The 26,129-nt window shown below is 36.2% G+C and overlaps 2 protein-coding genes across 4 annotated transcripts in view; one reads left to right on the top strand and one right to left on the bottom strand.

The window, feature by feature from the left end:
• LOC107601506 (girdin-like) overlaps window positions 1–6,527 on the top strand; it is a 25,556-nt gene extending 19,029 nt beyond the window's left edge. For both annotated transcript variants that reach the window (XM_016293725.1, XM_016293724.1), the window contains exons 22-29: window positions 1,582–1,725; window positions 2,547–2,733; window positions 3,560–3,705; window positions 3,834–3,947; window positions 4,125–4,276; window positions 5,373–5,672; window positions 5,800–5,865; window positions 6,322–6,527. In XM_016293725.1, coding sequence (XP_016149211.1) covers window positions 1,582–1,725; window positions 2,547–2,733; window positions 3,560–3,705; window positions 3,834–3,947; window positions 4,125–4,276; window positions 5,373–5,672; window positions 5,800–5,865; window positions 6,322–6,374 — 1,162 coding nt within the window. In that variant the 3' untranslated portion in view covers window positions 6,375–6,527. The remainder of the gene's footprint in view (window positions 1–1,581; window positions 1,726–2,546; window positions 2,734–3,559; window positions 3,706–3,833; window positions 3,948–4,124; window positions 4,277–5,372; window positions 5,673–5,799; window positions 5,866–6,321) is intronic.
• A 6,169-nt stretch (window positions 6,528–12,696) lies between these two features.
• Window positions 12,697–26,129, bottom strand: part of LOC107601505 (O-acetyl-ADP-ribose deacetylase MACROD1-like) — a 54,524-nt gene continuing 41,091 nt past the window's right edge. Inside the window, exons 5-10 of one of the 2 annotated variants that reach the window (XM_016293722.1) lie at window positions 25,902–26,018; window positions 19,810–19,931; window positions 18,122–18,152; window positions 16,947–17,020; window positions 14,554–14,635; window positions 12,697–13,526 (exon numbers count right to left, since the gene is read on the bottom strand). In XM_016293722.1, coding sequence (XP_016149208.1) covers window positions 13,501–13,526; window positions 14,554–14,635; window positions 16,947–17,020; window positions 18,122–18,152; window positions 19,810–19,931; window positions 25,902–26,018 — 452 coding nt within the window. In that variant the 3' untranslated portion in view covers window positions 12,697–13,500. The remainder of the gene's footprint in view (window positions 13,527–14,553; window positions 14,636–16,946; window positions 17,021–18,121; window positions 18,153–19,809; window positions 19,932–25,901; window positions 26,019–26,129) is intronic. The other variant, XM_016293723.1, reaches the window with a different exon arrangement.

Genomic DNA, 26,129 nt, shown 5'->3' with positions numbered 1-26,129 from the left:
AAATACAGCTGGATAAAACAAAAACTGTCCGGCTGCAAAGCAACAAAATGTGATTATTTTAAAGGGGTTCATTATTTTATATACCCACTGTATCTTCTTTATTTTACCCTATTTCCTCTCATTCAGGTAGAACAGGCATCTCTGAGCTCCGAACATGCGGCAGTGTTGGCCCGTTGCAATGAGAGCGAACTGCGCTGTGTGGCTCTGAAGGCAGAATCAAGGGTGTGGCTCAAGGAGAAGGAGGAGTCAGTGATGCGCCTAGAGGCTGCAAGGCGGGATCATGAGAGACTGACAGCTCTGCAACAGAGACAGGAGGCAGAGTTAGAAGAGTTGTTGGCCAAACACAGTCAACTGAAAAGCAGCAGTCGCAGTCTAGAAGCTCAATATAAAGACACTGAGGCCAGGTACAGTGTCTTAGACAAGTTTAATTAAATTAATTTATTTAATAATAAATTAATAATCATATATTTATTTGAAAATAAATTAATTTATAATAATTTATTTAGTAAATAATAATTTTAGCTGACTCGCATAAGAGGTCAAAGGGATAAAATGTGAGGTTATTTATTTAATTAATTTAATAAATTAATTTGTAATAATTTAATAATAATAATTTTAGCATACTCACAAAAGTGGTCTAAGAGGAAAAATGGTGAGGTTATTTAATTGTGACCCAGTGACACAAAACCAGTCATATTGAGATTTAAACATCATCTGAAACCTGAATAAATAAGCTTACCATTGATGTATGGTTTGTTAGGATATGAAATATTTGGCCGAGATACAACTATTTGAAAATCTGGAATCTGAGGGTGCAAAAAAAATCTAAATATTGAAAAAAATCGCCTTTAAAAGTTGTCCAAATGAAGTTCTTAGCAATGCATATTACTAATCAAAAATTAAGTTTTAATATATTTACGGTAGGAAATTTAAAAAATATTTTCATGGAACATTATCTTTACTTAATATCCTAATGATTTTTGGCATAAAAGAAAAATCGATAATTTTGACCCATACAATGTTTTTTTTTGGCTATTGCTACAAATATACCGCAGCGACTTAAGACTGGTTTTGTGCTCCAGGGTCACAATTAAGAATAAGAATTAATTAAGAATAAATTAATAGTACTGTTAGATAATATATGTGTTTTTTAGGTCATGTCTTGTTTTAAGTCAATCTGTGATGAATCGAAATATGAATGCACAAGGTGTATGAAAAAAGTAAAATAAATGTAGATTCCAAGAAAGTATTAACGAATATTACTAAAATAAAACATACAATAACACACCACATACACACAGATTTTTTTATTACACATAAAACTTTTACTCCTACACATAAAACTTTTACTCCTAATAATAAAAAACTTAAGACTTTGATGTAGCTTGGTTTTAATAAATAGTATGTTGATATAAACATAACTATAGTATTGGTTTATTGTTGTTAAAGTATGTTCCATATGACTTTAACATCATATGAAATTAAAACATGAATTTACAGTAGCTGAAATAAACTAAATAATCTCGATTTATGATTTATAAAAAAGGCTTGTAAAATGTTCTAAATACCGTATTTGTCTAGATATAAGGAGCTGTTGGAGCGAAAAGCAAAGTTGGAGGAGGCAGAGGAATCGATACGTATGGAGAGACAGAAAATGGAGAAAGTGACACAAGGGCAGGTGGAGAGCGAGAAAGAGCTGGAGAGACTGAAAATGGACAATGAAAGGTGAGAAAAAGTCAGAATTGTGGTGACCACAACACTGGGTTGAAGTTACAGTTGAGCAGAATCTTTTTTTTTTTTTTTAAGGTTTATTTATGGCATTTTATGCCTTTATTTAGATAGGACAGTATAGGTCGACAGGAAGTGAAGTGTGCGTGAGAGAGAGGGAGATGGGATCGGGAAAGGTCCGCGAGCCGGGACTCGAACTCATGACACCCGAAGCGCAATGGCACTGTATGTTGGCGCGCTGCCCACAAGGCCATCGGCATCGACAGTTGAGCAGATTCATAGGAAAGAGAGAGGAAGTGATGATACCACCCACCACAAACTGCTCTTCACCCACTGTGGTGATCGTAAGCCCCACCAAAGTTTCGCCAGAGCATGAGTCATTTCATAGCCCAGTTTCCAACAGTTGTTGCCATGGCATGACGACCTGTGAAAATATTTGTAAAGCTGGTTGCTTTGGTGATGAACGGGATAAAGAAAATATTTCTACATAACCCAGCAGGAGGCAGTTTACTTTTATTCAGTATGTTCCGTTAGTCAGCTTTGATCACTTTGTCTAGATGAAGAGACATAAAAAAAGCATGTCTGGGCTTAACCTCAGAATCTAGAGAAATATTTAGCATGAAGAAAAAAGACAATGAAGCCTACATTAGATGTACTTTTAATCATTTAGAGTTGTATAGAAATATATAATATAATCACAAATGGCAAAAGAAACATTTTCAGTAAGCCGCCTTTAAATCTTTTGGGAGTAACATATGACCTTCATTAGATGTGTAGTTTAGATTAATTCACCTGTTCAATGTATTGACTATCTGTAGATATCAGAACTTGCAGAAGGAGTGGTTTCAGGTGCAGTCCGAGCTGCTGGCTCAGAGTTCAGTTCTGCGGGCAGAGTTGAGTATGGCTCAGCTTGAACGGACCAGACTGGAGGGAGAACTCAGCACTCTTAAAGAGCAGAACCAACAGCTGGATCTCAACAACGTCCGTCTCAGCAGCCAAAACCAGGTCTGAGCACAATGCAAATTATGACGGTGTCACAGCAAAGGGTCTGAATACTTAGGACCATGTGATATTTCAGTTTTTCTTTTTTAATAAATCTGCAAAAATGTCAACAATTCTGTGTTTTTCTGTCAATATGGGGTGCTGTGTGTACATTAATGAGGAAAAAAAATTAACTTAAATGATTTTAGCAAATGGCTGCAATATAACAAAGAGTGAAAAATTTAAGGGGGTCTGAATACTTTCCGTACCCACTGTATATACAGTATATAAGATTTTTTTTATCATGAATCAAATATTCAGCAAGGCCAATTTTAATTAAATCAGCAAATTACAGTGATTTCTGAAAGATCATGTGACACTGAAGATATAGTAATATCTGGAGTAATGATTCTGAAAATTCAGCTGGACCATCACAGGAATTCTTTTAAATAAAATAATAAAACATAGATTGAAATAGATTAATTATAATATTATAATGGTTAGTAATATATATATATATATATATATATATATATATATATATATATATATATATATATATACTGTATTTTTTATCAAATAAATGTAGCCTTCACATGATGTCTTTAAATGTAAATAATTAGAGATTAAATTATTATTACTTTTATGTGTTGTATCATTTATTTTATATCATAATGCTTCAGTTTTACATTTTTCAAAATTATTTACAGGTTCAGATTTTGTGGTTTTATTATGCATTTCATTATACTGAAAGTCTAATATTCATCACGTTAACTACAAAAAAGTTTAATAATAATTATTTTAATTTATAGTATCATTTATTGCCCTAGTATTTATATGTTTGCTATAGCTCCTAACCCAGTTGAAGGCGAACTTGGAGGAGGAGAACCGACATCTCGTAGAGCAGAACCAGAATCTGGCCAAAGATAACAAGGCCCTTCTGGAGAGCAACCTGGAGAGCCGAGACCACCACCACAACCAGCAGAGAGAGTACCTGTAAGAACACACACACATTTGCAGCTCACTTTTATCCACCTTTTCCACATGCACCATGTAGAACGTTCAGCTGTGTACCACCTGCATCATGTTTTTCTCTCCCATCCATCCATCTCTCTCCACCTCAGTGACAAGCTCAACGAGCTGCGCAGGGAGAAGCAGAAGCTGGTGGATAAGATAATGGATCAGTATCGTGTTTTGGAGCCGGGTCTGCCTGGCATGTGTCCACCCAAACAACCAAAGTTAGTCAGGTTTTAACATCTGTCTCTAGCAGACCTTTTCACCATGGACTCGTTGCTTTACTCACTGTATGCTCTTTCATCTTGACATCCTGCCGTTTTTCTCTTTTACCTTTTTTTGACTTATCTGAATCTTACTCGCCGCCTTTCAATCACCTATAAACTCTCTTGTGGCTTCAGGAAGTCGAACTGGATAGCGGACCGCATGAAGAAGCTGATAAAACCTAAAGGTGGAAACAAAGAAGGCCGCGCTCAGTTTATTGCTGCTGGCAGTATAGAGAACCTCGCGGATACTGTAGACGGTGCTCCCATCTCTTCAGCTCCAGCGCCTGGTGAGACTGCAGCGCTGTGTGGCTGGTGTAATAACATTAGATGTACTGTACCACAGAGCGTAAGAGAGTGCCAGGAAGTTAAGACTGCAGGGCTCCCTGGACTCTGTAAAACACAAAAAGGTCCCCAAAAGCCTATAACAATGAATGATGCTGTTACCCTACCACATTATGCCATTCCCTTGGATCACAACCAAACATAGTAATTCTGTGTTTATGTGAAGGAGCAGTGGAATGGAATTTGCAGATCAAATGAATATTGCACAGAGTGTATACAGCATTGAGATTTATGGTAATATAAATACTAGTATACTAGATATAATAATACTAATAATACTAAATCTAGTAATACTGTATAAATAATAATAATGTATAAATAAAGTAACAGTGTAACATTACTTATATGTAATGTATTTTCTGTGTATATGGTAGATACATATGACATGGCATTGACTTTTTTGAGCAAATAAGGGGATTTGTAATTTTTAGAATATATCCAGTATGTTTTCCTTTGTCGTTCTCATAAAAAAGTTCTGTATTTTGACAAATATATTACAATTCCATACATTTAAATCAGTATTATACCAGTTTATGTGTGAAAGTCACAAAAAGTGTTTTAAAAATTATTATTTTAGCGCCATTATTTATTTATTTTTGCTTTGTAACTTTTTTCTTGACAACTAAGCACATTTCACCTCAAATTCCCATATGGTAATGTATCTGGATTTATATTTCTTTTCAGTGATGATTCTGTTTTTGATTCTTGTAATTTTTTTGTAAACAGCATATATTTTCAGCATAAATTAAAGGCAGCACAACAAATAAATATTTTTTAAATGATATTTTATTTATTGTATCTTTTTTTTTGTAATTGTTTATATAGTATATATTTATATTATTTTATATTTTTTCAAGTTAGAATAATGAGAATTTGGGGGGATAATGTGCTTAATAATTTTGTAAATAATGTCACAGTGCAAAAAAAACCCTTAATTGTTAGGTTTGTAAGATTCATCCATAAATACCTTTACCTCAACAGAAAGAGAATGAAAATATCTTATCTTTTTCAAAGTACTCTCTTCATTGTTTCACCCCTCAGTTCAAGAGCAGGATCCCATCAGTGCCCCAGTCTCTCCGAGTTCACTAAGGAGAATCTCATCTCAGGCAGAAGAAGACCAACCCAAAGCTAATCTGCGGAGTGGTCGGCGCAAACTGGGCTCCCGACACGGCTGGGCTCTCGGCAGGGGCAGAGGAGGAATTTCCCAGTCCTTCAGCCCAGGAGACCAGCGCGTACAGCCTCGCATCCGTCTACACTCTTCCCAAACAGGTGCCATGGCCCTCTGGGAACATGACGGCAGCCCTACACCCAGCCAGGACAGCCCTAGTGAGGAGGGGAGAGGTAAGAAGGGTAAAGATATAGGGTAAATTAGATAGGGTAGAAGGAAATGAAATTTGCTAAAGGTTGTAAAATAGCATGCATTTGTATTTGTTTTTTGTTGATTATAATATCTGTATGTGTGTTTTAGTTGATAGTGAGGAGAACATCTCACCTGCACACTCTGATGTCAGCCGTGTATCATCTGGAACAGAAGGTCAGTCTACAGCAGTGGCTTTTAACTGGTGGATTTTTGTCACAAATTCATCTGTCAACTGGTAGAAGCTAGACACATTAGGTTAATGCCAAAACATCGACATGCTCTTATGATTTAAACATAATCAAACTACACAAGGTAAAATAAAATACAATCCAGAAATTAAATATGGTTTCACTTGTAATAAGGATAAAGACTGTCTTTCAAAACTATATTAAGTCAATATAAAAACAAGCTGTCTCTTCTTTTCCATTCAGCCTGTCATATTAATACATTTGAACATGGATAAAATCCTACATTTCAAGAAAAGTTTAGTTTGCTTTAAATTAGTTAGAATAATTAGCCACTTAATATTCAGCCAGACCAGTTCAGTTCCTTTTAATTATTGAATATGTCTTGATTTATTTTAAGAATGCCCAAAAAACATTAACAACATCTTTTGTCTCTCTCCTTTAGATTTTCACTCCAGTTTTGACAAACCACAGGACACAGAAAACAAACAGGCATAAAGCAATAACAATTTGTTAACGCTCATTTAACTACCTTTATCCCTTGGTTTTTAAACAATTTTATATATAAAACATCCATAAAGCATATAGTGTACACTTACTATATGTAATGATCCAGTACATTTATTGTGGGAAAACAAATAAATTAATTTAAAACACACATGTATGATGCATCCATCATTAATACACTCCATATATTTATAGATATGTGACTATCATGACTTTAATGAAATATTATACTAAATTATTATACTTATATAGTGGATGAGGTTGTAGTTCTTATCCTCACCGATATATGGCACTATAATGCCCAGTGGTTGGTGTGCTGGTGCCTTTGTATCTGTATAATTATGAGAGTGTCTTATACAAACTGATGCTAACAAGATATTTATGAGAGCAGATTAATTCATGCTGTCTCGTTGGGAAAAAAGCTGACACTTTGGAGACTTTGACATTTAGGAAGGAGGCAGAAGATGATGGGGGTCTTAAAACAACGTGGGTGCGGGTAAAGATTTTTTTTTTTTTGACAATCCTTGGCTGGGGTGAATCATAACTCAAAAACGACAAATGGAACGCTAATACAATTCATGAATTATGCAGTTGTCATGGCAACATTAATCAAAATGCGTCAGTCCGCAGACCTTTTCGTCGATGAATTGATGATATACTGAGCACCATGATGCACAGTTTAGAGACTGCCATCCAGTAAACCACATTTTAAGGAATGTCTTGATGCTGCATTCAGAATGTTTAGACGATACACTTTAAATCAATTAATTGTCACAAAGATGCCAAAAACACTATTTTTTCAGCTGAACAAAGAAAAGCAATTGTGAAGTTGTCAGAATTTCGGCTAAAATTAGAGGACCCCCAGAGGGTAGCCTTCGTTATTTTGAGAGGAGAATGATTATTATGAGATCTCATGGGCTGATTGCCTCTGCAAAACAAAGCCACCACATATTTACATGCAACAGATCGTATGCAGCTATTGCGAGATGAGATGTGACCTCCTGACTCCCTGGAGTTTGTTGAAGATACTAAGACTTTGTGGGGATCATCTGAAATATGGTCACCGGTGATAGTATCTTTCCAAAGCACTCTCATCTAACCCCATTCATTCCTGCTTTCTCCTTCCATCAACAGCTCCTGTCATGCTCCCCTTCCAGGCGCGCTCTCCTCCTCTCCCTCCCTCCCTCCCTTACTTGTTTCTCCCCCAGTGTATTAAAGGCTTTGACGCTCTCAGTAAAAAGCTGATTTATTTTGTGGAGGTATCGATCGCTCTCTGCATTAAAGATTATAATTCATTACCCTGGCCCTTTTAATACATTAAAGATTCAAAATAAAAATAAAATAAAATCGAGGTAGGTGAGAGGAGAGCACTCAGACACTGTCCACTCACACATGCACACACGCTCTCCATTTCAATTGCATTTGGATAAACACTAAAACCTTAAAAGAAAGAAAAAATTCAGCCACCATTTTCAGAAGGGTAGAATTATCAGTCATTGTATTGTATTAAAATAATCTTAATATAAATCTATATTCTATTAAAATAACACACACACATATATATATGGTGAGCACTGCATGGGCAAACAAGCACAACTCACATTTTCAGAAACAAAAAATGCATGTTTTCTTAGCAGAAACTTCCTAAAGAATGTAGGCTATATAAAGTGCATATCATGAAAGCTGGGAAGGCAGTTCAATTACACAAAACAAGGTAAGCCTCAAAACTAGAGGAGAATGCCACGGAAACAATGCAAGAGTGTCAAAATAATTGCGAATGCATGAAAAGATCCATCACTGGTGGTAGTGCATTCAGTGTGGGCAGACTCAGAGTATTGTACAAGATCTATGACAAAATACAAGATCCATGACAAAAATAGAACCAAACAGGATAAAGATACAATGGATTATTTTATAATGGAGCGAATAGGCAATCGTATATAGCCCACAAATGCAATGCCCACTAATGTCCCACTGTTCCATTATCACGCTAAGCACTCATGCTCCATCTAACATAGTATTTTTTAATAGCAAATGCAACATTTATGGTTTGTACACAGCAACTGACACAATGCCTTTTATTGATATAGCCTAAATCAAAATAGTAGGCTATGATCACTTTGCTCTTTGGTTAACTATTTTTCTAGTGACACTGACACCTCAAATTAAGGGCTGGTTCACACCTAACGCAGTTACTCGTTTTATTGCTGCCGCTTTTCATTTTTGTTTTACTTAAAATGTGCTTAGAGGAACGTACTTTGTTCGCTGCGTATCGCTGATTTTTCAGCGTCGCGTACTAGCGCCACGTTTTTAAGAAGTTAAATGTTTTAAGAATCGTTTTCAATTCTATGAGAATGGAGAAGTCGGAAGTCCACTCCACAGCTGTAACGATAACGAGACAGAGGAATGATATCGTAGGAATAACGTTCACAACAATTTTTTTTTCTCTGGCCAATAAATGACAAAAACACAGACAGCCAATCAGCACTCGATGTTAAAAAGTATCCTAGAGCAGGGGCCACCAAACTTGGTCCTGGAGGGCCGGTGTCCTGCAGAGTTTAATTCAAACCCTAATCAAACACAGCTAATCAAGCTCTTACTAGGTATACTTCAAACATCCAGGCAGGTGTGTTGAGATAAGTTGGAGCTAAACTCTGCAGGACACCGGCCCTCCAGGACTGAGTTTGGTGGCTTATAAACAGAGCATTATCGTCCGTTGGTATGGACGCTTATATAGTTATCGTTACAGTTAAAAGTTTTGCTTATAGCTAATAGTTAATTTGGGTGTCAACAGGAATTTAAACTTAAACGCGTCTGGATAGCCTATTGCTTTTTTCTGTTCAGCTGCGCTGTGCGTCTGGCGGAAACAACACGTTCTGTGTGAAAAGCAATTATTAAGAATATTTCTTTAGGTGAACACTATGGAGATAATAATGCTCAGCACCATATTGCTGCAGAGTAATGTGGTAAACAAACTATAATGTTATTTTAACTGCTCAATGTGCTCTGGGGACTTTTGCAATTGTTAAATATTATATTAGGAATATTAAATTAAATATATCCTACACATTTCTCTGACAGAGAGATGATATCACCTCTCTCATACAATACAGTAAACATCTTTAATATTTTAGTAGAAACACACACACAGGCTGCAGACACTCTGCAGGAGATGAAGCTTAACGTCACTGACGCTTCTCTAAAAATAATTCCATCACAATGTGTTATGCAGCCGCAGTGTTTACTGGAGAAGAACAAAAGTAAACGGTGTATTTAATTAAAGGATTCATATATGCACAAAAGAGCTGCCACCTAAAACCACCTTCACTCTGCTCCTCTGAGATGTGAGCAAATTCTTGTACATTTGAAACTTCAGACTATTTTGACAAAACATTTGCCTGTTCTTTGATGAACATTCTCCTCATATGTAACTCTACCGAAAGTCCTGATGCCTCCTTCAAGCCTCCATCACCCCCACCTCCTCTCCTCCAACCGAGTTTATCGTCTACTCCCCTCAACGCTGGTGTTTAGCTCTGACAGGCTTTCAGCTAGTAAATCAGTGAATTGATCTTGAGGGGCAGCAGAGTGTCCTGGGTTCTGCTAAAGATCCATTTTCATTCCACAAGCAGCTCCCCACGCCAGCGTCTCCTCCAGCATCCATAAACATCAGCAACCAACTCCTGCTGACCCCATCCGACTCTTTCAACACTCTCGCTCACATTCATCTACCTGTTCATTTATTTCAGTAATTCAACTCAAATTGTGAAACTTGTGTATTAAATAAATTCAATGCACACAGACTGAAGTAGTTTAAGTCTTTGGCACCTCCATGCCACGCCGAATTGAGGCAGTAATTAAAGCAAAAGGAGCCCCTACCAAGTATTGAGTACATGTACAGTAAATGAACATACTTTCCAGAAGGCCAACAATTTTTTTTTTTGGTCTTATGAAGTATTCTAATTTGTTGAGATAGTGAATTGGTGGGTTTTTATTAAATGTGAGCCAAAATCATCACAATTAAAAGAACCAAAGACTTAAACTACTTCAGTCTGTGTGCATTGAACTGTAGTGACACAATCACACTGCATCTTACACTAGAACTATTCTAGAACTGTTCTAGAGCATTTCATCTGCATTTTTTGCTTTTGGTGGGGCAATTATATTATACTAGCTGACGTATTACAAGTATCTAACACATATAATGCCATTGATAGAGAACATAAGTAAACACATGATTGAACAATAACCTTAAGTCTCATGAGGAGCATAAATAAAAACACCCACCATACGGTTTTTTCTTCTAAAAAATAAATAAATAAATAGCTAAAAAATGTAGTCTGAATGTAGCAACAATTTGCAATTTAAAAATGTAAAAAAAAACGTGCAGAAAAATATTTTTATATGTAAACACCTGACACAAAGAGTTTCCTGATAACCCAGGAGTTCACTCTCTTAAAAATGCTCTTAATTCTTTTTTTATTTTGATGGAGCTCGTCTCCCAAAACAGTATGTGCATCATTTGTGGTAGAGTTTGTCACAGTATGTAGTCCTAAATATTGGAAGAAAATAAACCTTTATGAGTCATTTTCTAATCCTTATCTAGCAGCTTACTGCAAGAGTTATATGACTGTGTATAATTTATATTGTAGAACAAAATGTAAAAATCTCTTCAAGTAATGCTAACCACAGACCTTACTGTACTCATAAATCAAAACCCGGGATTCTTAAAAACCCTTAAGAAATTCCAGAGTTAACTCATGGTGAATTAGCCTTCCAGTTTGACCTATAAATTGCGTCATAGCTCATTTAAGTAGAACTTCGTTATTTCACTTAGCAGGGAACTGTCAGGACCAAAGTTGCTGAACTAAGTATAAAACTTTTGCAATACCTCCAAGCCCAAAATAGAAGCCAAACAAGGACATTTAATTTTAAGAACATGTTTAAAAAAAGTAAATGTCAATGATGAACTACACAGCCAGCGCAGGCCAGAGGGGGGACAAACCGAGCGGGGACAGAGCATGCAGCTTGTTCAAACACATTTATGCAGGATTATTTTAAATAAACTGAGCAAAAATGCAACTTCTCATTGTCTGGAAATTATGCATTAGCGTTGACATTTTAATGATCGCCTTTTGTGTTCAATGAGGAAAGAACAAAAATCCTGTGCATTTGGAGCGACATATGAGGGTGGATAAAAAAATGCTAAGCAACTGCAACTTGGTTAGACCAAAATGTAGAGACGTAGGCTTTTTTTTTTTTTTTTTTTACCTTGGAACTTAATAATCAAAAATAAAAATAATTATTTGGGAAGTCACATTTAAATCCACTTGGCTCAAAAACACTTCTGGCTGCACCCACAAGATTAAACCAGATTGAAATGCTATAAACTGCGACAGAGCACCAGGATGAAATGGCAGGGCTGCGAGTGATAGTGAGCTCCGTTTGACTGGCAGAATCTGGGGTTATGAGTCTGACGATACACAGGGAACACAGCTGGAGGGAACCAAGAGAGAGAGACACGATCATCGAAAACGAGCGCACGAGGGCATGGGAAAGAGAGATAAGGCGAGAGAGCAGCAAAAAAGAGAAGAGGAGCTCTCATCTCACTGTGCTTCAGCTGCTGGCGTATAGGATGCACCCCAGTCAGTGTAATAGTCACTGAAGGGTTACTATTTCAGCAACAGCCCCACACTGGCTGCGTTCACTGTGCCAATACAGCAAATTAAATAACACTTTACTAAGAGGGCTAGATAGAGGGACACGGAGCTGGATTGCAAGAAGGAGGAAAAAAAAAGTGCTGATGGGACGGTGATGAAGTCTGGATTTAGGATAATTACTCTGCTGAGCTCTTCCTCCCTCACTCTCTTGCGCTCCCTTTTTTCTCCTCCAGTCTCATTATTTGGAGAAGCTTGCCTGATGACAGTATCTGAGCTGCCTGTCGCTTATTAAAAAATGAAAATTGCTTCAGATGAGTTTATTAAACACATCTCTCCCTCTCTCTCTTTTTCATCTGCCTCCCTCACACTCTCATTTCTTTCACAGATATAGCAGCATGTTGAGATGAAAGAAGACTCCTCTTTTTTTGGAAAGCCCTATGAAAGATGCACGAATCGTACAATACGAGTGGGGAACAAAATTGTCGTAAAACAATTACGAGTTCTTCTCGAGGAATTTGTCAAAATCAATTTGCATCAATACTTCAAAATATTTCATCTGTTCTAAATCGAATAGCTGACATAATACAATAAACTTGAAGGCTTACGTTGTAATTAATTAAAGTTGCATTAAGAGCAGCCCCAGCCATTAGTTCAGAGAGAGGAGTTGACTTTAATGAGGGTCTTTTATCATACTGGAAGACAGAAAGTACATTGAAGAAGTACAAATAGTGCACTTTCATTATAAGTTAAGTGTTATAACCATTGACATACTCCTTTTCTTCCTTTGATTGCCTTAATTCAATTTTTTATTCAACTCTATAAACAATATTCACATATGATATCTTTTATAATTTCAATGCTAATGCAGTGCAAATCATATAACTGCAGAAATTTTTTCCTGGAAGGAGTAATAATAAGAGCAAGCCATAAATAGATTTGAAAGACACAGAATTTGAGACATAAATGGTCATGCACATCTATGATATTATTTCTGCAATCAACTGGGGAAAAAATATTATATTTGAAGCAATAATTTTTCTGTTTCACCTAAAAAATGTCACATTCATTCTTCTGTCGAATATATTTTGAAGAATGTTGGGGTTCAAACAGAGATGGACCCCACTCACTTCCACTGTACAGACAAAACAAATAATAATAAAATAAAAAGAAGAAAAGCAGAAAAAAATGCTATCTATGTGTAATTTTTGGGTGAACTACCACTTGTAAGCCCACATTGTTATTAATATTAACACAAATCCAATAGCAATATGACTTCCAACGGGAAGCTAATAGCAATCATTGAATTTAATGGAGCACTGGTTTGGTGATATGAATAAATCAGGTGGTGTCAGGCAGCTGTTGTTGATGTTGTTTGTAGGGGCTGCATCAGGTAAAAGCGAGACAGTGATGTGACGGAAAAGCAGATTGTGTGGCGTTTCCACAGCAACTATGCCATCCTCTCATAATTTGCTCTTTGGCGGTGAACCTGGAGGTGAAAAAACAGGTCTAATAGAGCACAGCAAACACACATACAGTAACAGACATTTGCATGAACACTAATGTTTGGAGTTCGGCTTCTGTGTGAGATCTCAATAACATCATGTCATAACTGTGATTATTAGAGCAAGGATCGTTCATGCAACAGTTCATGTTACATTTTAAAAAAGGTGCAAATAATAGCACCAGTCAATATGGTTGGGGGTGTTTAATTTTAGTGATATGAAATACCAAATTAGTCAGTCTGCTGGTTTTTAATTTATTTATTTTAGCAAGGTAAACACTGCTTCCATTAAAAACACTAATGTAGTCAGTGTTGGTTTGTTATCAGTGCAAGCGACAGACGTACAGCTCATTGCACTAGTTTGTACCCTGTGTCCCAGAACACAGAAAAAACAAACACTAATACATTGACACCACAGTTAGGACTACCAATTACTTGTCCTCTCACTGCAGGAGGGATAGATGGAAGACTTTGAGGAGAAAAATACTTAAATTATTTAGATTTTTGAAATGTACGTATTGATAAAGTGCACAACTACTGAGTACAGTTTGTTTAGAAAGCATAAATGATTAAGGGTGGTTATGAATTTTAAACAAGTATAAATGTCTGCTATCTCGTAAGGAAATCAAATCAGTGTTAAAACACAAAAGGTAATGAATAATGTTTGGAAGACTTCATTTAAAGTATAAGGGTGTGTGTGTGAGAGAGGGATTTGTGGTCTAGGTAAACCCTACGTTGGATAGTAAAAGGATAGTAAAACATAAGATTTTTGATCTTGTGGGGACAATTTTTGGTCCCCATGAGGAAAACAGCTTTTAAATCATACTAAATTATGTGCCTTTTGTTTGTTTGTTTGAAAAGTAAAAATGCTGAAAGTTTTCTGTGAGGGTTAGTTTTAGGGGATAGAGTATACAGTCTATACAGTATAAAAGTCTATGGAAAGTCCCAATAAAACATGAAAACCCAACAAGCGTGTGTATGTGTTTGTGTGTGCGTGTGTGTGATGACAGACCTCGTGGGAAGTATGCAGGCAACATTGTTTCATAGAGCTCTTTGTCAGACTTCAGAAACACACAGAAGATGACCCGGTCCAGCTGACAGCAGATTAAACCAGAAAAAGAGACAAGAAATAAAAAATAAATGACCATAGAGAATCTCACATTCAAACTCTGCACAGCAGAAACCGACAATACTTCATAGACACAACTGAGAAGAATGTACCTGTAATAATTTATCACAAACTTCATTCAAATGAAACAAATGTGCCCCTTCATCCTTGCTACACTCTCTAAAGCTATAGCAGACATTTGCTTAAATTCTTGTGAATATAGTAAAATGAAATAAAAGCGATTACGAAAGTAAATAACGTAAAAAAACTGCACATCTTCTAGAACTCCATTATAAGTTAATTTCTGTCAAAGTGTTTGTTTGTTTTTTTAAACAGAGATTATTTTCTGTGGCATGAATTGAACTTCAAATATTTCATTTAACTGAAGAAAAAGGTTCATTTATCCAATTCACTGATTTCTGACTTGTAGCCTTCTCAGTCTTCTGGGAAGAGAGAGTCTTCTGAAAAAGACCACTTGGGTGCAATCGCTTAGCATATTCTAATTTCTTGTCTTTCTAGTCAGAGAGGCTCAGTGCCAGTGACCTAACTGTCCTTGACAGAACACCAGCACCAGTCCCAAATGCTTCATGGCAAGCAACAACATAAAGAATACATCGAGATCCGTGCCAGCATCCTAGAACCTCCATCTCCATGACAACAGTGGTGAGGGCAGGTGGGCTGTTCCTGCTTCTAATCATGTTCCTGTAACACATCACTGCATCCAGCTAGCACTCCTACTCTGCCACTGAAATCTCTCTCACTCTCATTTTTCTCTCTTTGGTCTCTATAGATTGTCTTTTTTCATTCCCTTTTGCCTCTCTGGCTCACTCATCCTGTGTCGCTTTGTCTGTCTGATTCAGATTCAAAATGAAGCTTTACATTGCCAAAGCATTTGTAATGTAATGCACTACAGAAATGAGGAGGCCAAATTTTCGGTTTGGTTTCTGGGTTAAAAGCATATGGGAAAATATTTACCATACACTATCAATAAGAAAATAATACTATAATATTTTGCTTGTTTATATTAACATACTATATTAACATGAACAGAGAATGTTACACTAAATTATATCAAAGTAAATTTTATAATTTTTTTTTTTTAAGTTTCAGATGCATAAAATGCATATTTTGTGCAGTTTGTTATTATTAATAGTTGCCTTCTTTCCAAACCAAATCCTCAGTAAACACTGCAGGTGCCATGAAGATTACATGGAGGTGCCAATTTAATTTAACTAAGTGTTTACTAAAAAATGTCTCACACATCTTCATCATCATTTCAAGTTCATTTTGATCCAGACATGAGTGGTTTTGACCAAGTGGGTGAGTTGTTCACTCTGTAATTAATTAGTCAGTCCATTTCCACAAGCTTGACTCATTCAGGTCGATTTGAATCGTGATAGGTGGGCGTTATCTAATTGACAGGGTAATCAGCCAATCACATCGATGTGAAGGTACCGCCTTCTTTTATGTGACCTTTTGCTGTTAGTTTTTCATTACCTCTCACATTCACTCTTAAAAAAACATGGTCTTAGATGTACTTAGACATATTTCGTAAGATTTTTTTAAGTGCTGTTGATTATTTTCTCATCCAAATATCTCATCTCAAAGAAAATGCAATACACAATATAACAAATTTTAAAAATAATAAAAGTAGAATAGAATAAATGAAATATATAATAAAATATATAATCATAAAAAGTTAATAAAAAAAAAATAATACTTTCGCTCTTCCATTCTGTACTATTTTTCTGGATGCATATGGAAAGTGGTAGGTTTAGCAAGCAGCAAAGTGCTGGTTAATTAGTGTGCCGTAATTAGGGTGTCTGTTATTTTGTATGTCTGTAGCGTAAAAGAAGGCAAGAGCAACTAAGCACGCAGCGCAGAGTGAGATGAAAGCTCAGGACAGGAAAGACAGATCAGTGAGCGATGACAGAAGGGAAAAAAGACACAGAAGAGAGAGAGAGAGAGACTGCAGTATGGGATGTGCAGAAGTTTTGTCAAAGACATCCTCATGGCTCATTTCCTGTTAAATTTACTCTGGACTCACATTAAGTCACAGGGGCCAGAGATTGTGTCAATATGTTTGTGGATTTGTTGTATTTGTGCTGTTCTGCAAAGCCTATTCAAGCTCCGTTAGGAACCAATTAAAACTGTGAGGTTATATTTTTGTGTGTGTGCATGCTGACTCAGAAAAGTAACTCCCTAGCAGCCACCATCTGTTTGCCACGGTGTGTTCCTCGTCGAACAATAACAACAATGGCAAGAAAAGAACACCAATAGGGAAATGACACACACACCTTCTCGTGGTTTTGCTCCAGGTATTCTCTCACTGTTCTCAGGGCAACTTCGACTGCTTGATCAGGTGGATATCCTGCACCACACACATCGTCCAACCCATGAACACAATACACATCAGATTTATACTAGGACTTTCAATCGATTAACGTTTAAATTACGTTTATTAAAAAGGGCTTAAATTACAATGCGCTGATTGACTAAACAAAACAATCCCAATTATTGCACCCAAATAAAGATATTTCAAAGACATTATTGTGGCAGAGGAAAGCACTGAATAAACTATTTACAAAAGGTTAAAAAATTGTCTTTTTTATATATTTAAAATGTTCTTTAAATCTATGCACATGCAGATTTTGGTCATCGCAGCATTCTCATGCTATATACATTTTGTTAGTGTTTTAAAAAAAAAAAATTTATCTAAAAATAAACCATTGATGCATTAAGCTGACAGCCCCAACACAAAGTAAATGAAAACAACCTTGATATTATTATAGATATACACATTACTTTGATTGTAATAATGTAATTTGTATGATTAACCAAGAGGCGTCAGACATCAACATGTTCACACCTTGTCAGCACTCACAATTCTGCCGATGCACGACACCATATTTTCTGCTTAAAGACTAGAAAATGAATCACTGATGGAGGTTGTTTTCGAACTGAAGCTGTTTGCCGGGTTCATTTTTGAGTTTAATCTTGACACGTATAGCTAAGAAGGAGGATTATAATCACAGTGACATGCTCTCGCACCTAATCTCTCCTAATCTGACCGTCTAATCCCACCCTTAATCTGAAAATCCCTCATACTACTGCGAGTGATATCCACTCCCAGAATTCCTAAAATGAGGTTCCTACTACATAAACAACCACAAATATGAACTCATGCATGAGCATGGAGGTCACGGCATAGCCGAGGTTCATAACCGTACCATTGATTAGGTTAGATAGAATGTCATAAACACAGGGAATGAAGTACCATTGATGTAAACTCATAAATGCGGTTAATGAATGATCATAGGTTTTAATAATAAATGAGCCCATTGAAAACTCTAAATCAACCAACCTGTTATCAATTACACACAGTCATTTACAGACTATGAATACAAAGGACATATAAATATAAATAATTGATGTAAGACAAAGCAATTAAAGATGAAAAGTTTGCACCTACCATACACTCCAGTAGAGATGCAGGGAATAGCCTAGACATCAACATAAAGGACATAAAAAGAAATACAGATTTCAGTGTTATGTAATTAAAAGTGTGAAACATTGTTTTATTGTCTATGTATGAACCACTAAAAACTTCTTTAAATAAATGTTTTGTATTGTAATAAAATAAATTAAGGTTTACAAAGCACTTATTGTTGCACCTATTCAAAACAACAGCTTTTACAAGGGAAGGTGATTGAAAGTTGATTAATTACAACCCATTAAAGATACAATCCATTACTAATGACAACGAGTCACTTGCGCCCCAGAATTAAGGGCCTTTAAAACAAAAGCTTTACTTTAAAACAAATGGGTCGAGTCACAGACAATTGTTGGTGTTTTAAAAGCATTTGCTGCGAAGGTACCACTTTGTGTCTTGCAAACCCCAGCACGTATGGATAGCACTTTGAAATCAAATAAGGGAATGAAATTTCTGTCATTTACTCTCCTCCATGTTCTTCCAAACCTTTCTTCTGTGGAACACAAAAGGAGCTACATTGCTGAAAGGCCTGGCTGCCACTTTTCTATACGATGAAAGTGAATGGGGATGGAGGATGTTGAGCATAAAAATAACAAAATAAGACTGTTGCATTTGCTTCATTCTGTTCAAAAGCTATCAAAGAACTTGTAATGATACTTTTAAATTCACATTTGAGCTCAATTTTCACCTGCCTCCATGCCCTTATAATATATGGAAAAGCAGCCAGAACATTTACCACAACAACAACTTTTGTGTTTCATGGAAAAATTATACTGGGTTCAAATGACCAGTTTTGTTTTTGTTAATTAAACTTTGGTCATTGAAATGAAGATTAAATAAAATACAAGTATTAGAAAAATTCAACGAAAATCAGAAATGTTGACTTGGCAAATCAACTGAAATAAGTTGAAGTACTAAAATTAATAAAACTATAACTGTAATAAAATGTAATCAAATATACATAGCAATATAAAGATGAATCAAAATGACAAAAGCACATAACAAAATGATTAAAACTTAAAATACTAATAAACACAATAAAAGTATATAAATAAAACAAAAATATCACAGGAAATGACATGAGGGTGTGTAAATTATGAGCTATCTGTTTTGTTTTGTTTTTTAAAGTGAACTATTCCTTATAACACAACACTTGGCTAAAGTTCTTTTTTCGCAGTCAACACCAGTTACATAAAGATAACCAGGAAGTCCCCATAAGACGTTATGATGCTGCAGCCCTCACTTGCTCCTTCCTAAGAACCTTAACAATAGCTGTGCCTGTGTGTATTTTTATCCTTGCTGGTGCACCGTGTTAAAATCTTTTATACATGCAGTAACCTGTCTTCAATAAATCAATCTCTGAAAGAAATAAAGCTGAAACGGCTCTCAACTGTTTTAGTAGATTCATATAAAAATTGTTAGGGCACTAGTGGAGTGCGAGTTATGTGCTGTGTTATGACTGGATTGCTGGCTTTTTGATTCTCATACCGTGACGCAGCTGTGAGATGTGAGTGATAGAGGTGAGAGTTTAACATGTTAACTGTATGTACCTGAGTTTATGTGCAACCAGTGTGTAAGTTTCGAGATTGCGGTGGGCCATTAAAATTGCATACAAGTAGCTACTGTATATCGCACACCATTATGAGTGTGTGTGTTGAGACCCTCACCACGGTCCGCAGGTGGTTCTTAATTGCTGTGTGCAGACAGGTATAATAACAGTTTCTCAGTGCTTGTTCCTCGCTCTCCCCCACTGAATCGTGGACTATTGGCCCCACGGTGTGAATAACATCTGCGAAAGAGACATAAAGCCAAAGAAAGACAGAAGTCATACAAAAATATCAGAAAAATATGTGAATGTTTCATAACTTCAACTTCCTGTCTGCATCCCTCCCTTTTATCTATCCATGTTTCTAAAACATACATTTGTTCATGATATCGTTCAAAGGTTTGGGTCTGTACGATTTAAAAAAATAATAATTAATACTTTCTTAGCAATTATTCATTAAATTGATCAAAAGTGACAGTAAATGCATTTATAATGCCATCACAGGAAAAAAGTTAAAGGGAAAACATTATTTTAAATTGTAAGAGACTTCTTAAAAAAAAAAAAAAATCCAATCCCAAACTTTTAAACGGTAGTGTATATTTTAAAATATATTTTAAAAATGCAATTACTTCCTTACAGTAACTGAAATGGACAAGAGCAAATGTACTTTGTTTAGTCTGCACTTTTGTGCAGTTAGATTGTTATATTGAGACAACTGATTCATCTAAATAATGGTCAGATTTCCATTTTTGTCATTTAAATTAATTGTAATTCTTTTTTTTAAATCATTAGTTAAAAAAGGTGAAAACTCTTATTAACAAGACATTTAAAAAAAAGTGTTACAGTTTATTTAAATTAAAATATTGTAATCTGACCATATTCTGGAATTATAGTAAACAAAAATGGATTTATTTAATTTGGACTTGTTTTATTTAAATTTAGACTTTAGGTCTAAAAAAGTTTAAGTTTTTTCAAACATGTCAAAGCACTATAAACTACCCAGTTTACCATCAATAGCAAAAATGTTCCATTTAATAGTGGTGTTGGTATATCAATTTCAGTGATCTTGGCCTTTGTATTACAGTGTGACCTACTTACAGAAATAACAGATTGCTATTGGAAGGGTCTTTTGGCTTGTTTCTTCTGATGAGGTATGATAATATATAATGATATATTACTCCACAATATCGAAATATCTCTTCGCAGTAACTGCTGTACTGATAGATGCTGTCAACAGCTGAGGTGATGTGCATTGGGAGTATTTAATCTTTTACCATGGTAACCACAGTTTCTGGCACAATACCATCGTGACTGCAATTATTAAAAATAAATATAAGAGTTCATATGGAATCAGCTTCAAACTGTGTAATTAATTTCACAATCTTTTTACTGGCATGTTACCACTGTTTACTCTAATAACAGTAGCAATGGCAGATACTAATAAATGTTGGCAGATTCTATGGTTTCCATGGTACATGTTAATAAGAGTAACAAGAAACAGCTCAAAGCATCAAATTAGAGATTTTATTCTAGTTCAAAAAGGAAGTTATCGATTTGATGCATTCCAAAGTAGAATTTTTTACTTTTAAATCTAAAATATAAGCGTTTCATTGAAATGTCGTTTTCTAAGTCAAAGAATATGACTGTTATTTAAATAATTATAAAAAAATATGTCTAGACTGCAATTGTACACATAAATGCTACCAAATTAATAAAATAATAATACAGTAAATACATTACAAGCTTTAGTACGCAGAACCCCTAATGTGTCACACAAACTTGTTTATTCATTATGTTTAGACTTTTGATTAGCTCTCCTCTTATTCACTTACACTAACTGCACTTTCTGTTTGTTGTTCCCATCTCTGCCATCTGTCTGTTTCTCAATTACTAAAGCCCCACTTGTCCTGATCCTACACCCTCTCATCTCAATTTCCTGTTTCCTCCTCCCAATGACACTCAGCTCAACCGCAGACATCATGTCCATTTCCCTTGTCCTCCTTTTCTGTCCAAAACATTCATCCATCTGTCCTCTCAATGTCTCGTGTCCTTGTGTGTCACATCTGTGGCATCTCCTCAATCTCTCCCCTTTGCCCCGCTTGTCCTTTGGACATCCAGCAGCCCACCATCAGTTACACACCCACTCCTCTTTCACTCATCCATCCACCCCCCACATCCCTCCCCGACACCTCTCTGCGCTGCGTGCTGTCCGGCTGCGTTTATTTACCGCTGCACTCTGCAGTGTTTACAGCATCGATCCACCTCTGTTTGTTTAGTCCAGCAGCACCATCATACATCAAGTTGGGCAGAGACATAACTCACACAGAAACACACACATACATAAACACACCCCGACTTGCAGACACTCGCATATGAAGTGCAAAAGGAAACAATGGATAGGAAAGGAAAAAACTACAGAGAACAGTGGGCATATGTTTGACTGGAAGTACAGTATCACAAAGTGTTGTCATGTTTGTGGCACAGCATGATCTGCTGAAGCGGGTGTAGAAGGAAGAGAGACAGGATGACATAATCACTGCAGACACAGGTGCAGCTGGAGGTGAAAGCAAACTAAGAAAAACTGCCAGGAGGTTTAGATATCGCACTACTCAACTCTTCCTCTGTCGCTCCTGTTTGCTCTCTAAAACAAACACACAAGCACTCTTACAACAGAGCGTGTGTGGGGAAGAAAGTTAAGAGTTCAGAGTTACAGTGTAGCACAATGTAGATTCAGAACCTTGTAATTAAACAATATTTTCTGAAATGTATAATTTAAGCTGTAAATTGGCTGAGTTACCTTTCATACTTGTTGTAAAGTACCCAAATAATATCACCTACAACAAGTACTGTGTCTGTGTACTTATGCATGTCAGGGTTTCAACACAAAATTTAAAATAAAGAAATTACATATTTATACATGCATATTTATATATATATTAATTTAACATTTGTGTTGAAACCTGACATACATATAAAGAGACACTTGTATTTTGTATATACATTATAAAACTATATATAATTTATTTAGCAACAAGTGATTTGGTGTATTTAAATTGGTTAATAATAATAATAATAATAATGCCTAGCTGTATCTAAAATTAAATAAAATAAAATACTAAAACAAGAATTTTAATTTATTAGTTTATTAAAAAATACATACATATTTAAATAAATAAACATATAAGCTAAATTTTTATAGATTACTGTATTAGTATTTTATTAGCCCCTTATTCATTTTAGATACATTTTAGATAGATCAAATTTATTTCAAGATTATTTATGTATCGTATTTCAGTATTTTTTGTGGCTTTGTACTTTAATATATGCTGGGTCACAGCATCAGTGTGCATGTGGTCGTACAGACTGTCTTCTAAAGCCTGAGAAAACACACTGTTCTTTCTGCCCACGCAGCTCCCATACTACACACCAAAACCTGACAACACCCATAACGTATCGATGAATCTACTCCAAACTTGCTATTATCTAGCTCTAAATCACTCCTCTGTTTGTTCCCCCCTCCTTCCTCCTTCCTCCTGCCTGCTCGCCTTTCTCTTTCCTCCTCTCCCTCCCTCTCAGTGAAAGGTTGTCTGTCTTTCCGCTACCAAGTCTCACTGTTCACTCATCCAGACCAAACCCAAACCTCCCTTCTCGTGCACAAAGGGAGGCCCTGGACTCTCCCACCAAACCCCCAGGAGAAGAAAAAGTCACCGTGCACAACTATATCCCCATTCTGCAGCAGGGGAGCAGGTGTGTCGATTTAAAAAAGGCAGCCAGCTAAGACGGACTGCTTATCATCTGAAAGGTCTGAAGGTGTTTCTCTTCTTTTTCTCAAATCTGCTTGACAGTTGAGTTACAATGTACCAGCAGTCACCGGCCGATCAAGCACGATGGCCCGCACAATAGTTCGCTCTCCTTTCACCTTTGCTTTCATCCGATCAGTTATGACAAGAAAATGCTGTGATTTTGAGAAAGCTGCGGCTTTCAAAATTCATTCGAAATAACAGAAATTCATTGAATTGTTTAATAAATATAATTAAGTAATTGAACCTTGTTATTCATCCAGTCTACAAGCAAATGATGGATAGGTGGAGAGAGAGAGAAAGAGAGAGAGAGAGAGAGAGAGAGAAAGGGATTAGTTAAATAACAGGAGAGAAGGGTGTTCGATTGGCCTGTGTGGATTTTAATTAGGGTTAATTGGCCACAGAGGGAAATGAAGCCTCAGGAAGAGTATGTGTATGTGTGTGTATTGATAAATATGCTTCTCTCTTCTCTTTCGCCCCCCTAGCAATGGTTGTTTTGTATGGTTGCGTCCCTAGTCAAGGCTGTATTGGTACACAGGTGGACTTAGGGACTAACAGGAGCTGCACATTCTGCCTTTCATACACCAATGAGATCCACTGGGTTTCTAGTTCACCCCCTCAACCTGGGAAGTGCATGTATTATTACTATACATCTGTTTTCCTATAAGACACAAACTATCACTCACAACATGTGCAAACTGCAGCTCAGGCAGTCAAAACATGACAATACTCTATACAAACACTCAAATCTCAGATTTTATTTAGGGGCTTTTGCCTGTAGTTAGAAATGCTTTCCAATACTATCACGCATACTTTGGGTTCAAACTGAAGTATATAATTTCTGTGCCACCGAACGGAACAGCAAAAACAAAAAAAGTTTCCAAATACGCCCAGATCAATCGTTGATTGAATAATATGATAGCCCCCGCCCCCAACTCACACCACTGGTTGAGTGAGTGTTGTTGTGTAGAACAGCAATAGGGGAGTTTTCATAGCACCACAGAAACATAATATTTACAGTATTGAACAGCATAAGATATACTTATAATTGTCTCTGAATATTAAGCTGGGATAGAAGAAAGTATTTAAATGCTTAAAAGTTACACAATTCAGCTTTAAGGATTTAAAAAAAAAATTTACTTAAAAATTTAAAAAACATTTTAATGAAACCTGAAGTTTCCCTTCATTGAAAGTCCAGGTAACAAAAAATTAGATCCAAGATCAAGGCATTTTAAAATGAATCCATGTGAATCTGACAGTTTTATTGAAGTCTTGTAAAGAGATATGGACACTTTATATGATGAACAGATTTAATTTAGGCTTTAATTTTTTAGTTTATGGATCTGGAACAACATGAGGGTGAGTAAATGATGACAGAATTTTAATTTTGGGGTGAATTATCCCTTTAAACTCTTCTTGCAACGGATATGATTGACATCTCAAATGTTTCAACATGTTGAAGAGAGGTTTGCTATTACTTTTCCAAATGACCATTGTGTTCATAATCTGGTAGATGACATAATGGATGAAAAAATACCAAAGATTTCCACTGAGGGAGTGACCTGAGCCATATTTAAAGCCCAGATATGACACTTGGGGATAGGCTGAACACCCAAGCATTTGTAGCAGCCAGTTTTGCATATGCAAATGTAAGAAAGAAAATGTAAAAATCTAGTGAGAGAGAGGGAATTAATTATAACCCACATCTTCATGATGCTATGAAAATAGGTAATTAAAGACATTTTTTATTTTGAAATGTTACATTTTCACAGTTCACAAATCAGAAATACCTGGGGGGGGGGGGGGCTGGAGAATCAGCAGCGTGTGCATCTCTGTCTATGAACAGCTAGGTACGTTGGGGGGATCATAAATTAGACAAGGAAATTACTGCTAAGTGTGCGAATAAATTAAAGTGCGCTTGCTTCTGTAAACACTGTCTGACTACATAATTACTGAACACTCTCTGGAAGATTGAATGAGAGGGAGGGAGATGGAAGGGGGGAGGGAGGGAGAATGATAGGCAAAAAGGTTTGTGTTGATGGTTTATTCATTTATTCATATGGCAGCGTGCAACATGTACGCGACCATTTGACATTTCGCTAGAGAGGTTGCACAACACCTGCTTACAATCCTAAGACGGGAAATGAAAAACCTTGCCGAAAAAAATGTACTTTATGACATTTATGAAGTGTAATTTAGTTTCTACAAAAGTCTGACGCTGACTTTGAAGCGATCAAGCGTAAACGCAAGCAAGGTTTGCTCTTCGCCTTATCCATCCAAGCTGTGTACTGGAAAAGATGCCCAGGTTTAATTCTACGAAATGATTCTGAATTCATCATCCTACATTACAGAGTTCAAAACATTTGATGTTTATATGCCATTTGGATGATGATTGGTGTGTTGAGTGACTCACGTTTCGCAGGCAGACCGTAGGCTCCGGTGATCTTGGCCTCCCCCGTTTCACAGCCATTCAGAGTACCACATTCCTTCCTTAACAGAGGACCAGCCCCACGATGAATGGCACCATCCACTGAAAATGTGATAATATTTTATAAAAAATTTTTTAATAAAAATAAATAAATTATATATATATATATATATATATATATACAGTGGGTACGGAAAGTATTCAGACCCCCTT

Source organism: Sinocyclocheilus grahami, unplaced genomic scaffold (assembly GCF_001515645.1).
Source record: "Sinocyclocheilus grahami isolate Dianchi unplaced genomic scaffold, SAMN03320097.WGS_v1.1 scaffold306.1, whole genome shotgun sequence".
Lineage (NCBI taxonomy): Eukaryota > Metazoa > Chordata > Actinopteri > Cypriniformes > Cyprinidae > Sinocyclocheilus > Sinocyclocheilus grahami.
This window is presented reverse-complemented; position numbering and strand designations above follow the sequence as displayed.